This window comes from Mastigoproctus giganteus, chromosome 8, assembly GCF_048544385.1.
Source record: "Mastigoproctus giganteus isolate SK-2022 chromosome 8, ASM4854438v1, whole genome shotgun sequence".
NCBI lineage: Eukaryota > Metazoa > Arthropoda > Arachnida > Uropygi > Thelyphonidae > Mastigoproctus > Mastigoproctus giganteus.
The window spans coordinates 100,201,713-100,219,317 of NC_143582.1; the positions used below are offsets into that span (position 1 = coordinate 100,201,713).

Consider the following 17,605-nt stretch of genomic DNA (forward strand, 5'->3'; position numbering starts at 1 on the left):
GCCACATGTCTAATTAGTTCATCTGACATCCATTTAGGCCTAAATTTAAATTTTCAACAATATTTCTTGGTATGAAAAGCCTAGTAGCTTCCAAGATTAATTCTTTGAATGGTTCCCATTTTGAATTTGCTGTTGGTAACATCATCAGTTGGTCCCACCGTATAGAATTTAAATATTGTCTCAGACCACAGTAGTCACCTTTATGAAAGTAAACCTTCCCTTAACACCTGATGGTAGTTCTCTTTGAATAAATCCCACTTCAGCACACTGTGATCACTGCCACCTAATAGTTCCTTTATATTCAGATTCTTAATGCACGAAGAATCACTACGGATAATCAGATCAAGAGTATTACTCCCTCTCGTTCCCTCCCGAACATTCTGCTGTAGAAAACAATGTAAAATGCTGTTACCGTACCCTTCATATAAGGGTAAGCTAAAAGGCTCGCCTTTTGGATCAAAGTAGTTCCATCGAATACAGAAATGTCTAGTGTGGGCGGCTCTGATCATAGCAGACCCTATGATCACAGTTACCAGATTGAATGGTTTATGCACTGAGCATGCAGTTTGTGCAAGTTTAGAATAACACTGTTTAGATTTTCTTTATTTCATTGTATTGGCTTGCTGGTAAAAAGGTGTTGATTTTGACTGTTGCAAATTATTCTTCAACACTGTGGACAGTCCTATATCTAATTCTAAAGGTGAAATCGAAGAGTTCATATTGTCCAAGAACTTGACTCTGGATTCTCCTGGATATATTCCAACTTTTGTATCTACTACTGGACAGCCTTCGTTGACATCACCCTTTCTAACAGCACCTTAGTTGTACAACTTTGGTCGCTGTATCAGTAATTGGTGTACACGCCTCATGGTCTGGTAGCAGTCATAACGATATTTATTTTGAAATCGAGGCTCTCTGGTCGCTTGAAGTCTTGGATTTACTTATGATTTTCCGTGCTATAAAACGCAGCAGGTTGTCTGGGAATCCTTTGACAGGAAAATTGTTGATACCTTTACAACAAAAAATATCCACCATATTGAAAATTTGGCTTTGACTTCACAAGTGATTGAAATTATGAAACTTATCACCAATGTTTGTGATATTGCATTCAAAAAGAAACAAGGAAAAATTCAGTCCCTTGGTGGACTCAATCACTGACAGACCTTAGGAAAAAATTGAGTTGTTATAGATGAGATTTACAAGTGAGAAGTAACAGGCCATCAGATGACATAGAATAATATATGAACCTTATAAATTACCTAAAAATACACTTTAATTATACCTATAGAGAAAAGGGATTGGCTTGGGATATGTAAAAATGTCTTCATTCCTATTTTTTATTCGCCTGTAAGAAGCAGTCTCCTCTCCAAGTCACCCATACTTTTGCCACTCCTATACTTGTCGAATAACATTCATTTCCTGCAGGAGACTTTTCGTTTCCACTGGCGCACACTCGACACCGCACTTGTGAAAGTGGCAGCTGAAACCTAATTCCTCCCCCCCTCCCCGTTAAGTGTCTGGTTAATTCTTAGCGAGAGGTTATTCAACCTGAACGGACAGGCGTCATAGACACAGTATTTACAAAATCGGTGAGAAAGTATGTGACTTTTGTCGGGAAAGGAGAGTAACGCTAGGAAAGAACACCCTTTTAGTGTAATCTGAACTAGGTAGCAACGAGATGTTTGTTATTTGGAGATTCCTTATGTAAGAGTGGGCGAACTTTGTAACCTATGCTAGCCAGCCCAGAGAAGCAACCCTGTATGAATATGAAGTTTCCTTTTATCCCTCTTAAATTCTGTCTTTTGGCTGTGTCAGGTCGCCTGGATGACAGTTCGTGTGTTCGTGGTTTTTCTTCTTCCTGCAAAGTTGACCTGTGGGACAAGTTAGGGGAACTCTAAAAGGGGGGACCTATATAAATGAGAGGGGAGAGTTGGTTGAAGAGAGCTAAATTGTCCGAGAAATATCGTATGCAGAGAAGAGACAGGGAAAAGGAGCGAGAAACATGAAGAGACGTCTTCAAAAGTTGTACCTCATGGATCGCTGTTACAAATCTTCAGTCCCTAAAGATACCCAGATGTTTTCTGGTAAGTTGATACTTATTTGACAACAAACCGAATGAAACGATCCAACAAAAGTACCTACCCTCTAACATATTCTTATTATCCACATGCATCTCTCCTCCTAGATATACACTTCGACAAGTGTCTATGTCATCAAATTTAACACTTAGAATTTAAAATAACGTAACCCATCATAAATGTCTGAGTATTAATTGTAATTGTCAAACTCACATGTCAGCTCTAGACAGGTACCTAAACATTAGAACAGCGAGATGTTTGTCGATTCCTGAGAGTACGAGCAATAGCTATCTACAAAGGCCACACAAAGAATGCAAACCAACTGATATACGTGTGCCATCTACACTTTTACCTTTAGTATATTGTGACTAAGGTGTAGAGAGTTATGCTATTATGTTATGAAGATGTAATAACCCATCACTTTTATTCATTTTTTATATTTTGTATTTGTGTTTAATCGACTGTTTTATTTGTTCATTTTGCCTCCTAGCCATAGCACGAGCTGTATGAGTAAAAGAATCACCATCTGCGGCACTCTGGGGTTCAACTTCAGAGTGAGTACACAATGCAATCTTGCTGTTGCGAGTCTATTCACGTCTCAGAATAGATCTTGAGAACACGAAATATTGTCCTAAAACTTAGGACAATATCTCGTGTTCTCAGCCGATCATGTGAAACCCAGATTTAATGGAATGCAAATAATAGTGATAGAACTTGCTCGGTAACCTTATTGTACACATTGAATGTTGAGTAACTGTATGAATTGATTGTCTTAATCATTACGTGATGAAGGTTGTCCAGCAAGCACACTATAATGGGAAGGCCTATGGAACACTGGTGCTAATTGCGACCAGGATGAATCGTTTTTCGGGATGAAAAACCGTACTGCATGAATGCCCGTGAACGATTCTAATTGTTGTGGATTGTGGAGCAAAGTTGCAGCAGAACAAACTAGAGAATAGAAAACGAGATTAAGGGGTGTACTATTGAAGCAAAAAGAAAAGCTGACAGTGCTGGTGGTCTTGTGTTTACAGAGAATAGGTAGAGGCATTTCTCTTTCAGATCAATACAAACAATATTCAGGAACACTCATTATTATTAGCCATATAGTACAAGGAAGCCTGAGGCTTATGCTGTACCAGGCAATAGAGAGAGAAGTAAAAGGGAATCACCAAGAAAGAGAAGAATGATGATATCCAGCTCAGGACCCTAGGTGTGCCAAGCCCATACCAGATGGGAGCCCCCAGGGTTAAATATTGAGTAACAGTTACTTGTGAGCAACAGTTGCTCAACTAGTAACGATTTTACCTATATACTTCTGAAAAAAAAAAAAAAAAAGTTGCTATATGTTGTAACACTTTTCTTTTTAGAATTTTTTGATTATTGACGTTATAGTTCCTTTACAGCTCTACGGAAGGGTAAGTCACACCATTTTGGGGACCCTAATCTTACCCAGATACTAATAAATTCGAAATGGAAGAACATAGCCCACAATTGACAGAATTAAATTTATCTGCTTCATTATTTGGTACACAGCAAATACAATCCCCTCCCGAATCTGGCAGGCCTCATTTGGCTAATATTGCTGGTTACCTTGGGCTTGTGCCAATCTTTTTTGGCAAACCTGATTAAGGCCCTTCTGTCCAATTGTTCTTTGAGACGCTACAGAGTGTTGGGGAATTAGCACTCTGGCAAGATAAAGAACTGATAGCAGTTTGTAAATCGAAATTCCGGTCCCTTGCCGCGGCATTCTTGGCACAATCGGTCGAGTTATGCCGGGAAGAGAATTATAGCCTTTTTGGCTCAGTTCGAGAAACGTGAAATGATCGTTACCTGTCTTCATCAATTTTCAACTGCTATACAAGGACCATCAGAGTCCATGGCCTGCTATAGTGCACGAGTGAAGAATTTAGCAAGAATGGCTTTTAAAACGGAAAGTAATTCTCCTGAAGCGTTTTTAAGGGGAGATCCACTTTCCTTGAACACCAGTGTAGACTCAGTAAACTTGTTCCCTTTGACTAATCAGATGTAGAACTAGAAATCTTTTATAAAATCCTTCGAAACTACGTTCACTAATAAAATTGATGTTGCATTGGGAGGCAGAAACACTAGCCTAATGGAAAAATTTTGAATCTGGGGATGTGCAGCACAGTTATCATCTAACAATAAAACGTTTTTCTTCTATTTGAATAGCTCTTTATTCCAATCATTTACGTATTGCTGAAAAATATCCGAAGTCATTCAAGTTTCCTAACGTTTTTGACACACCGAGGTTTTAATGATTTTCCGATAAGTTTTTTTTTTTTTTTTTTTTTTTTTTTTTTCAGTTCCTGTCATATTTGTACAATCACCATCAAGTCAGCCTTTGATTTTTTTTCCACAAACACATTTCCCCTTTGAATTTAAATGTATTGTCAGATGTCAAATTATAAAAAAAATCCTGTTTTGTCGTCATTGAAGTAGTAGTAATAGAGACATATGATGCAAGAAACCCAGACCAGTATGCAGTACTCAAAGCGTGCCTTACGCAAAGGGATAATTACCTCCTTTTTCCTGCTAGAAAAATTCATGTACATCATTGACAATAGTCCATCACTTGCTCTGGCAGCTTGTCTGCATTGCTCAGAAAACTTCATATCTGACTGCACAATCACTCTCAGGTCTTTTTCATTTTCTACCACCCTAAGTGCAGTACGACACAGTTGGTATTCCTCTGGGTTTACTTCTACCCAGATGCAGTACATTGCATTTATCAAGGTTAAACTTCAGTTGCCACTTCTGGGGCTGAGAGCCCATCTGCCTAAATTTTCTAGATCCCGTTGCAGTAGTACAACTGCTGTAGATGTCTTCGTCATTGAAATCCTTCCTTATTTCTGCCCAATCACGGATAATCCATTCATTTGCCATTATTGGATCTGCAGATTGAGATAATCCACTAATTTTTGCATAAACGATGTTATGTCGGTTTTTAAATCGATCCAGCCAACCATTGTTACACACAAAATCATCGCGTCCAAATTGTTTCGCTTGATCAATCGAGATCGGACCATCTATTGAAAATCCAGCACTTTTGTGGTGAACAATTGAAGCAATTCTTCATCGTTTGTATTTTTTTTTTTTTTTTTTTTTTCAGCTATGTTCTTTTGCAGTGCTGATATGTAAACATCTTTATTCTTCCACAATGTCGAAGAGGAGAAAGAAAACTTTTTATACTTCGCGGCAACATTTATTACACCACGTTCTACCTCACGAATAATTTCAACTTTTTTGGGAATCGAGAGACATTGTTAGTAGACATGTTTCCGAAGGAAGGGTTCATTTCTGATTTTCCTTTAAAACGATAAAGTGAGCTGCATATAAAATTAGAAGTGCCAATATGCATACAGAGTTCTTAGAATTCTCAAAATAAATTTATGGTTCAGTGAATACAAGATAAACTGTAAATAGGGTAATGTGACAAGCAGAAGACCAATGCACTATTGTTTAACTCCCGTTCCCGGAAGAACAAGGTCCTTCTGGGAACGGGGGGTTAAACAATAGTGCATTGGTATTCTAATCCGATGCAGGTGGTCATAAAGCTAAGTCACCCTTTTCATTTTCATCTATTACAAGAATTGGGTTTTTTTTTTTTTTTTTTTTAACTACTCGAGCAATGAAGAATGTTTGCATAGTTACCAAAATTTGTTCGGTGTATCCGTGTAGTATGCTCGTTATAACAGTGAGCGATTGTATGGGAATAAGAGTAAATTAAAATCACTGGCTTTTTGGTCGTTACAGTCGTGATCTCGTTATTCTCGTGATCATTATAACCAAGTTCGACTGCACATACTTACTCACCTACATACACACACTTGGCATTATGCCTTTTCAGATGCTACAGCGGTACATAGAGGAGAGGGGAACTCTAGAGACCACAATAAAACGTACACGCCTTGACCGTGTCCTCACATAATAACACACTTCCAATAGATGGATGCCCCAGGAGTTATCTGGAGCCATGCTGTTTGCGCAATAAATAAGCTTACCGTGACAGTTGCTTGGCATATTTATTTTTCTTATTGTATTGAGTTGCACTGCCCGTAAATAGCTGGCCCTACTTGCATGTAGTCTGGGGTGGGCGAGCAGGGTGATACCCTGCTCAGCCAAACGTCCTCAGACTTTAGCAGAGTTTAATTGTTACTCTTAGTAATTCCGTGTCCTTGTGGCTTCAAGACCACTGCCCGTTTCATTTGGGCTATGCAGGTTTTTACTAACGAGTGATAGATTTCATTGTTTGTTTAATTTTTTCATTTGAGATTGAGAGCTCCGTGTTCCTTTAATTAGTGTATATATTGTAAATAGTTAACCAATTTCAACGTTACCGAATTTGGTTTTTATTGTAAATACATTTGTGTTTTATTTATATAATCATGTCTTCTTGGAGTGAGGAACACCTTATAGGTGATGAATATCTGCTAACAGCAACAAGAGAAGTAACTTACAACGAACGAGAGATAAGCAGAGAAATCCTTACTCAGGTGAAGGAAATGACTGAGGTTGAAGTATTTCCAGGTAGAAAATACCAAGAACTCACTTAAAGTCAGGACGTAATCATTTTCTGGTCCTACTTGTGGAGGACCAGAGGGACACAGAAAAGGTTCTAAAAAGAAAAAGGCCAGAGAAACAGAAAGAAATGAATTTTAATGTGTCAGGCAAAAAAGCAAAGAATCGGTGAAGGAAAGACGATAGCATAACAGACATGTTAGAGAAGCAAATAGTCATCTGAAGAATTTTCCATGGGGTATTAATAGTAAAGTACCAACTGCTACTAAAAGCTCAAGATTTCCAAATTGAAAATATGATGCTGAAAGAAAAATTAGGAAAAACGTCCAAGAAAGCATATCAAGGAAGATATGCTACGGGTGTGACAAAAGAATATGAATCTTGTAGTGCAGTTCCTAAGGCCCCTAAAGTAATCATTATAAAGGCAACAATGGACCATTATAAGACAAGTGAAGAAATGAAGGCTGATGTTTTAAAAGAAGTTAGACTAATGTTGTCAACCGTAGGAGTGCAAAATATTAGGCCCATAAGAGATTGTATTGTTGTTGGGGAGGCAGAGACCAACAATATAGCAAAATTAAAGGGATGTTCAAAAATACGAAGCTTGGGTTTAAAGCATACCTATCTTGTCTAAAGTAGTTGGGTTTGTTGTAGAGCAAGGTATAACACGAGAGAAGTTCCTTATACAAGTGTGATCAAAGAACTTCAACGACAATAATTTGAACTTTAAGGACAGTATTGAAATATTGTCAATGAATAAAACTAAGAATTCACAAGTAGAAAATTGGGTACTGCAAATTGTACCTGTATTGTGACAGAAAATTAAGAGCGTGTCAAGACTTTTTATAGGCTGGTCAGCATGTAGATATAGAGAAATACGTAGTTAATCAATGTTAAAAGAGCTTTACATTGGGACAAGTGGTCAATTATTGTAACAGAGAGAAAGAGAGATGCTGTGTGAGCATTGTGCTAAGAAACGTCACGTATTTAAAGAGTGCCCAGATCGCAATTGGTAACCAGCATGTAGTAATAGAGGCATGCGAGGCAAGAAAGCAAATATATAAGCTGATGTAGTCATATTAAAAATATATATATATACACATCCATACCCTCTAAAAGTTTGTCCAGTTCCTCCTTGAATTTATTTAAGCTATCAAATTCCACAATGACAGATTTTTTTTTTTTATGTTAACCCCCAACACGAGAGGTATTAGAACCTATAGTACTTAGTACCGTGCTTGGGTTGGAGGTTGAGAAGACGAAAGAAGATATTTGTTGACATTGGACTTGAACTTCTGTAGACTGTAATTTTCAAGAAATACGTCTGAAGGAAGGTTGTTGCAGAAAACGGCAGTTGTATGAATAAATGAGGAACATGAAAAGTTGGTTCTATGGGTTTGAAGTTGGACAGTAAATGGATGTTGACTGGTGGCGGCACGTGTTCGGACTGTTTTGAAAGAGAGAGCAGGAATTATAGAAGCCAATTCAGAAGAACAGTGCCCATGGCAGTATCTGTAGAAAAGGCATGCAGTATCCTCTGTAAGGCTTCGGCTGTTTTGGAGTAAATAAAAAAAAGAAAAAAAAAAACAGTACGTCTATGAGAAAGCGAGTGGAGAGACTCTGTTAGAGATGAATCATTAATTAACCTAACTGCCCTCTTCTGAATGGAATCAAGAAGCCTGAGAGAGAGGTTTTGGGGGCGCCACCCCAGTTGTGGGAAAATATTCCATGGCAGGGCGGATTTGCGATTTATACAGAGTGAGCAGCTGTTTGGAAGAAAAGTAGCGCCGAGAGCGAAGGAGAAAAAAAAAAAAAGTTTTTTAGATGCAGAGGAAGAAATATTTGTAATGTGCTTGTGCCAAGAGAGATTAGAAGAATGTTGCAGTCCCAAAACATTCCCAGGGTAATCCCAAAAAGAGAGATATCATTTTGCCTAGAAATCGGAGTGTCACTAAAGATAAGCATAAAAGCAGAAGAATCCTTTTTGCGAGATATAAGACAAGAGTGAGTTTTAGAAGGGTTGAAATCAACTAAGTTGTCTTTGCCCCACTGGAGAATTACCTAAAGATCGGCATTTAAGTAATTGGTAGCAGAATTTCGAGAAGTTGAAGCTGATTAAGCAGGACACGTGTTCTCAAAATGGAAAGTGGAATGCAATGCTATCATCGGCAAAACTATGGATAGGATTTAAAGTCAATGGAAGAAGGTCATTAATATACAAGAGGAAAAGAGTGGGGGAAAGAACTGAACCTTGGTGGACACCAGCATTAGTGGAGAAGTTAGAAGAGCCATTTACCCTAAGTGAGCGATCAGAGAGAAAACTGGATAACCAATTACTAAAAACAAACAAAAGTTGGCAAACCATAAGATGGAAGCTTGTTTAGAAGACGTTTATGCCAAACACGATCAAAAGCCTTTGAGATGTCAAGAGCAACTACTTGTGTTTCACCGAACCTCTCCACTGAATTAGTCCATAAATGGGTAACATAAGTAAGAATATCAGCAGTGGATCGACACTGACGGAATCCATACTGGCAATCGTTGATCAGACGGAAGGTTTCTAGGTAATTTAAGAATTTGCGGTTAATTGCTTTCTCCATTACTTTAGAAAGAGTAGAAGTAATTGCAATGGGACGATAATTTGATGTGAGGGATTTGTCACCCTTTTTAGGAAATGGCTGGATATGAACAAATTTCCAAGCAGAAGGAAAAACACCTTTGGAACAAGGAAGTGAAAAAAGCCGGCAAAGAACAGGAGTAACTTCAGGAGCACAGGTTTTGAGAACAAGTGGAGAAATACCATCAAAACCTGAAGCTTTCTTAGCATCAAGATTTATCAAAATCCTTCTCAGATCCTTTTGGTGGAAGACCACAGGAGGCATTGAATGGAGCGTGTTGGGAATGGTGGGAGGTGTTTTACCAAGATCATTAATACATGAGCTGGAAGAAAAATGGGAAGCTAGCAGGTCAGCTTTATCCTTGGCTGAAGCTATCCTTGGCCTTAGCATCAAGATTTATCAAAATCCTTCTGAGATCCTTTTGACGGAAGACCACAGGAGGCATTGAATGGAGCGTGTTGGGAATGGTGGGAGGTGTTTTACCAAGATCATTAATACATGAGCTGGAAGAAAAATGGGAAGCTAGCAGGTCAGCTTTATCCTTGACTGAAGTGACAACAGAACCATCTGGTTTGGACAGAGGTGGGAGCAGAGATGGGCAAAAGTTGTGCCCAATAGCTTTGGCAAGAGACCAGAATGCTCGGCTACCATTAGGGCAAGAAGCAAGTTTTCTAATCTTAGCCTGTTCAAACTTTAGTTTGGACTGATTAATAACTGCTTTACATTTGTTGCAAGCTTTGGTGTAGGCAAAAAAATGAAACTGAAGATTTGGAAACAAGCCAATTACGATATGCAACATTGTTCTCTTGAACAGCCTTAGCACATTTATTGGAAAACCAAGGTTTAGATAAAGGACGAGATTTTAAAGTATGGGATAAAGTATTCCATTCCTGCAAGAATAATTTTGAACAAGATGAAAGTTTGTTCAAGCAATTAACCACCTAGTGGCTAAAGGCAAATTTCCACATATATTCTATAACCGTCCTTCTTCAATTTGTATTTTTCCCCCCTTAGGTTTGTAATCTGAGCATGTGGAAGAATCCCATCAGAATTCAGCGTGCACAACCCATTCAAGGCCTTATACACCTCACTCACATTACCTAGTCTCCAGCCACTGCAATTGCAGAACTTAAGCCTTTCTTGGTAAGAGGACCTCTTCGTTCCTCTCACCTGTCTTGTTGCCCTTCTCTGTACATGCTCAAGCAACTCTACATCCTTCCTAAATGAGGCCTCCAGACCTGTACGCAGTACTCAACGTGTGGCCTGACAATTATCTTATACAAAGGGATAATCACCTCCTTTTCCCTGCTAGCAAAATTCCTGTATATCATTGCCAATACCCCACGACCTGATCTGGCAGCCTGTCTGCATTGCTCAGAAAACGTCATATCTGACTGCACAATCACTCCCAGGTCTTTCATTTCATTTTCTATCCCCCTAAGTGTAGTATCACAGTTCGTACGTTCCTCTGGTGTTACTTCAACTCGTATGCAGTACTTTGCATTTGTCATCATTAAACTTCAGTTGCCACCTCTCAGCTCGTCTAAATTTTCTAGATCCTGTTCCAGTAGCACACTGCCATTACTGTCATTAGCAACCCTGCCAACCTTTGTATCATCTGCAAACTTTGACACTAAGCCTGCTATACCTTCATCATTTAATTTCCCAGATATTGACTGGAATTTGGGGGCTGGTTACTCACACACTAGCAGGGCTTTTGTGGATTTATTGGATGATTGTTTTCTACATCAGCATGTTCGGGAGGCAACTAGAGATAGTAATACTCTTGATTTGATTATCCGCAGTGATTCTTCATGCATTAAGAATCTGCAGATAAATGAACCACTAGGTGGCAGTGATCACAGTGTGCTGAAGTGGGATTTACTCAAAGAGGTAACTACCATTAGGGGTAAAGGGAAGGGTTATTGCTTCCGTAAAGGCGACTACGATGGACTGAGACAGTATTTAAAGTCTATACAGTGGGACCAACTAATGATGTTACCAACAGCAAATTCAAAATGGGAAGCATTCAAAGAACTTATCTTGGAAGCTACTAGGCTTTACATACCAACTAAGAAATATTGTTCAAGATTTAGGCCAAAATGGATGTCAGATTAAATAATGAGGCATATGGCAGAGAAGAAAAATGCATGGGATACTTACAAATTAACACATGACACAGAAGCCTATGATAGATACAAGTTGATATGCAACCAAGTTACAAAGGAGGTTAGGCAGGCGAAGGCAGATTACGAGAAATCCTTGGCAAGGGATGCAAAGAAAAACAGCAAAGAGTTCTTTACTTATGTTCCACAGGCTTTTCCGTCATATTATGCTCTTGCCTATCAATATACTCGTGAATCCTCGCTATAGCAAGTCAGCACAATATCATGTGAATTCCAGAAAAGCTGGGTTTCGAATGATCTATCTAGTGGTTCAAATTAGGACAAAATCCTGCGCCCTCAAGTCTCACTCAACATGTCACAGTGAGCGTACTCGCAGCGACAGAATTGCGTTGTGTTTTTCATCCCGAAACAACTCTTAGCTAAGGGCTGGTTCGAAATGCCACCATAAATGATTCTTTTAAAAATGATTGTTGTTCAGTGAATTGTATGTAATTTAGGAAGAATGATCAGAACGCAAAATAATAACAAACAAAATAAGGTTTATTTAACATATATGTATACAAGTGAGTACAATATAACTGGTAAATAAGTTAGATTAATTGGTATTTAATTGTTAGACAAATTAATTGAATGCAAGCATTATCTTGCTGTTAGCTATATTACAATGTTGTAATATTCTTCATATGGTTTTTCCACTAATTCCTTAGCAAGTACAAAATAATTAGTGTTTGTCATAACATATCACTGTTCAAAATATGAAACAGGTAATTATATTATCTTAATAGTGTAATTAGTAATTGACAATTAAATTAATAAGTCGCATTATCATTAAAGTTGAATACTAAGAAAATAATACAGTTGTCGGGGTATATTTATGTGAGGAAAGGTGTCTTATAAATGCATTAAAACGTATGCAGGTAATAGGTTGGCTTTTGGGTGTTAATACAGTTTGTTATTAAACAATAAGGGTTGTCTTACCCGAAAATATTCTGCAACGCCTCGGGGGGGGGGGGGAATCTGTTCCAGACATCAATACGATTCTTTTCTCATCTTTTCCTATTAATTATTAATTTACCTCTTCTTCACATAATGACAAAAATCGGCCAAAACTATCACTACTCTTTCTTCAGTCATGTCTTGCACCAAGATCACTGTGTCTCTGTGTGTCCGTCTTTCTTCCCCTTTTCCAATATATACCTCCGCATCCCCTCAACTGCGCTCCCTAAGAATTGTCTTATTCTCACGAGTCAACTATGTGGGGGGGGGAAGAATTAAATGGATACTGTACCATGCACGGCGTCGTAGTGACAATTAATATCTTTATAAAGGTCTTGTTATGCAAGACCTGCTGTGTCTTGTTCTGGTAATTTCTACTCATATACAATTCACCGTTCTTCGGACCTTTGCGTTCGATCAACATTCTTGTCCGCTCAGGAGAACGGGTGACGTCACTGTGGTGTAGTATTACGGCGAGCGCACCCCTGGGGTGTTTGAATTCGAAAGTAAAAGCTTAGCTCAAGTGACGCTATCGTTATATAATTTAGTTGTATAGGCCGTGAAAAATATATCAGGCATTATTAGGCCAAATACCTCTTGAAAGTAAGTGAAAGGGCTGAAAATGAAAATATTTTTCACACACCTTCCCCCTACGGATAAGAAATTCTGAGCGCCGAGAATGTCACAAGCTCAAAATTTCTCAAGTTTTTTTTTTTTTTTTTTTTTAAAAAAAACGTGTAACATGAATTCTACCGGTGTAAAAAAAAATGAAGTGACAGACATCTTTCCTCTTACAGAATTCGGATTGTTCTCCACTATGATAAATGGTACCCCAAACAAAAAGAAAAAATGTGTCTACATACTTTTCAAAATCTTCTGAGTCCTCTAATCCTACCTTGGATGAGCCAACAACTTGGTAATGTGTCTACATACACTTTTCAAAATCTTCTGAGTCCTCTAATAACAACAACGATAATTTTATGTAAATTTTCACATTCAACAACCCTACCTTGGTTGATCCGCAACTTGGTCTCCACAGACCTTAAACAAAATCCCATATTAGCAAGTAAATTTTCACAAGAGGTGTTTATCATATATGCAATGTCTATATTGTAGCAATGTTTATTTTTGTATTAACACAAATTGTTGTAGTATGTTGCACTGAATGTTCTCTACACCACGTCTGAACTGGACGTTTGAAGCACTGGAATACTGATAGGATTGTTCATTGTTGGTCAGGGAAAAATACTGAACTTCTTCTCAAAGAATTCTTTGGTAACATTTCCTTTATATCAGCATTGACTCCACACAATAGTATTACATGCAACAAAAAAAATCAAAGAATCAGTATCTATTCCTTTTAACAAAATTAGTATAATATGACAGTAGATATACTATTCATTATGACAATTAACAACTGAGACAACACAACTGTTCAATACATATGACATCCTTTTATAATAAATGTATTTAAAATATATCAAGCAAACAGCAAAAAAAAATATTCTTCTAACATGTGAACATTTTTTTACTTATTCTATTTTATTTATTTTTTTTTTAAAGGAAAATATAGCAAACATCAAACACTAAGTGATTATATAATATAAATCCTCATATATAATTAAATTCTTGCATAATTAAATTCTTGCAACTAATATACAGAATTTGCAATAAGAACAAAAAATCATAGAATACATTGAATAAATATGGCTGCATGTTCCAACTTATACTTGCAATGTTATAAGACTACAGATTCAATTGTAAAATTTAGGCAGTTATATTAACTGACCAATTGTATAGTTTAACTGTTCAGCACCTTCTGATGGTGCAACCATCATCTGTGGAAAATATCTCACTAACTCTCCAGACAGAGAGAGTTCTGGGGTTCACAAATCCTTTAAGTTCAAGCCTAAGTACACTTGTCGGCTGTGAAGACAACATAATATTCCTTGAGTGATTTCATAGAGATAGTCCTTCACTATTAACTGGAACACCATGTCAGAGCATGAGAAAGACTAAATGTTCACTACAGTTCTGAATAATAGAATTTTTTGCATGCCTTCAGAGGAAAGTCATCTGTTGTGCACAATAAAGAACTAAGACATCCTGAAAAATCTCCTCGAAGCAACTGAGCAAGAAGAGGGTAAAATGTTAAGTGGATCTCATTTCTCTTTCTTTCTTTCCCTTTTTTTTTGATCAACACGTTCAAATGTCATGTTCACAATCTTTATTCATCTTTTCAGATTTGTTTTGACTTGTAGGAGAGGGGGTGAGGTCTCATGCCATTTACCCTTCATCTATAGACTTTCCACTCACTTTTCTTGTACTTGTTCACTTTCCAAAACTGTCACCTCCTTATTTCTTTTCAATAAATGGATTTTTCTCTCTATTTTCAAAACAGAAACACACAAGTCACTCATGACAGATAAACAAGATTCCCATAAAAGGAATTGGTAACCAATCTCTAAACTTGAAAAAATGAGCACTGATCTTCTCAATCAGTGCACTATTTTAATCATCAGCTATTTGGATTATCAAAGGCAAGAGCACAAGATTGATTCTTCAACAGTTTGCTTTCTGTCCCCTTTTCATTATTGCAGTTGATATAGTCTAAATATGCATACCATCCAAACTCTCTTTACATTAATACAATATCATTAACCTTTCTAATGTCATACATGATAAAGTTCCAATTGGTGGATAAATTTCTTTCCAAAAAAAAAATATTTGTGGAACTAGAACTCTGATTTATATGGTATCAAAACTTTAACTCAGGATGAGGCTGAGTATTCTTTTTCAAAATGGTACAAGGAAAGATTCTCTTATCTTCATCTAGAAACACAGGTGTTACTATTTATTACACTCTACTCTTCTCTTCGGAGGAACGACAAAACAAGCAGTAACTGGGCGGAACCAGCCGTCCTCAGGCCACTTATTTCATCCGATCTTCAAAAGAAAAAGCCTAAATATATATATAGACATATTTATATTTTTTTCCAGAATCTTTTCTCTTGTAGTGAAATTTTAGTCAGCAATGAGAGAGAGAGAAAACAAAAGAAACTAGGGGGTGCACCCAAAAGGCCCTAGTATCCACTGCAACCTTCCTCTCAAAATTGGCCTATACAATTGCAACATGTTTTGTGGAATGAGGGTGATAATATAGGTTCCATAAGAAAATATTTTCCTCAATGGTCAAATTTGAATAAGAGTTCTAGTATTTATCTTCTTTTACCTTCTCTTTTTTTTTTTTTTTTAAACAACTCCTGATAATAACTCTTGTTTTTATTTGAAATCCAGATTCTCTTTCCATGTTCTCTACCTGTATCCTTTAATTCTCTGTGCTCACTACATCATCCCTAACATAACTGCTGATAAACACAATGATAGAGTTTGATGAGAACTAACCTTTCTGTTCCCTTTATAAGTAAAAACTTCATGGGTCTGATACTCTAATTAATCAGAAACTTCATTTAATGTATCTCTTAGCTTATAATCAAATCATCTTCAACCGAATGCAATATTCATCTCATGACACTATGCATCAATTTAGCATGATACTGGAATCATTATTCTTATATAACTTTCCCTTTCCAAGAACTGACTTCTTTTCTTTAAAGATGGAGGAAACACAATAACAAACTTTTCCTCATACTGTTTTCTCTTTCTCACAAATTTCAATTTTGCTTCTTTATAGTTTTAATCTCTCCACGCATCTCTTATAAGACCTGCCAAATCAAGGCCTCTGTCATCATTTGGTGCACTTAACCTCGCGGTAAGTGGACTTCCCAACATCCACTGAATAGTCCTATCTAATCCACTGGGTTGATCAGCGTGATCTACGCTTCCATGTTCTTCTGTATTTTGATCAGAAGATTCGCCTCTCTGCATCTCTGTTTCATGAGAGGAGCTTCCATGTTCTGTTCCTACTCTACTGTCAGAAGCTGATTCGTGAATTCTCACTTCATTTTGTGACGGTGGATTGAGGGTTACCACATATGGTGTGTGAGTTACACGACTACGACTGCGCAAATTATAGTCATGTGTCTGTGCTGGCCTATGGGTAGATTCAACTGTCTCTTCAGACTGTTTTATCACTGACGGCCTATTTTGGTTCTCATTTGAAGATGTCGTCAAAGGTTCTGAAATAGGTGCAGTTCTGGTTGGCTGCAAATACGCAGGTTGGGGGTCTATGGGTGGGATTAAATCACATTCTTCTATTATGGGGTCATCAAAGATCCATGTTTCTTTTGGCACTGTCTCTGTACCAGGTTGATCTTGTATTTCACCATCTTCTGATTCTTCTGACTCTTCTACTCTAAGTTCAGGAAACACTTTTCTATTTACCACCTTTGTCAATCTATCAACATGTACAATCTGCTTGTCCTTTGGCTTATTTATATTCTGTATTTCATAGTTAACCAATGAAGGTTGACTGATTACTCTGTAAGGTCCTGTACTCAATCGAGCCAGTTTCTTCGTCGCACCGACTTTTACCTTGGGAGTAAAAAGGTAAACAAGGTTTCCTACTCGAATATTCTTATCCACAGCTACTGCTGCTCTACGCTGTTCTTGTTTCTGCACTGCTTCCTCCAAATGTTCAGAGACCATTTCATAAGCTCTACGGAGTCGTGCACACATTTCTTCTGAATAGTTCTCTAAGGATGCGTAACTTGGCCTTAATTTTGCATGCCATAAATCTGAAGGTAACACTAAATCTCTGCCATAGATTAAAAAGTTGGGTGTTTCTTGAGTAGAACTGTGAGTTGCAGCATGATATACAGCCACAGCCAATGGAATCATTTCATCCCAGTCAGTCTGAGTCTGATTTATGACATGGGATAATATGTTCGCTAAGGTACGATTTATACGTTCGACTTTTCCGTTTGCTTGTGCATGGAAGCTAGATGTATGTAGTTGATGAATGCTCAACTTCTCACACACTTGTCGCAATAATGAGGACATGAAATTTGTACCTTGATCGGTGAGTATGTATTTAGGAATTCCATGTCTCGCTATCACATTGTTTATAAATGCGGTGGCTACTTCATCTGCCTTCTGAGTTTTGAGTGGAACTGCTTCAACATAACGCGTGAAATTATCCACTGCTAACAATAAATATTTGTGTCCTCTCAAGGACATAGGAAGTGGTCCTAGGATATCTAATGATACTCGCACCCAAGGTGAATTTTCACTGGGAACTCTCATCAGAGCTGCTTTAGCTTTCGGATTGTATCCTTTTCGTTCC

General features: G+C 37.6%; 1 protein-coding gene across 1 annotated transcript in view; it reads right to left on the reverse strand.

Moving 5' to 3' along the window:
* Positions 1–16,056: 16,056 nt before the first annotated feature.
* Positions 16,057–17,605, reverse strand: part of JMJD4 (jumonji domain containing 4) — a 193,931-nt gene continuing 192,382 nt past the window's right edge. Inside the window, exons 7-8 of the mRNA XM_090380301.1 lie at positions 16,647–16,854; positions 16,057–16,499 (exon numbers count right to left, since the gene is read on the reverse strand). Coding sequence (XP_090236427.1) covers positions 16,057–16,499; positions 16,647–16,854 — 651 coding nt within the window. The remainder of the gene's footprint in view (positions 16,500–16,646; positions 16,855–17,605) is intronic.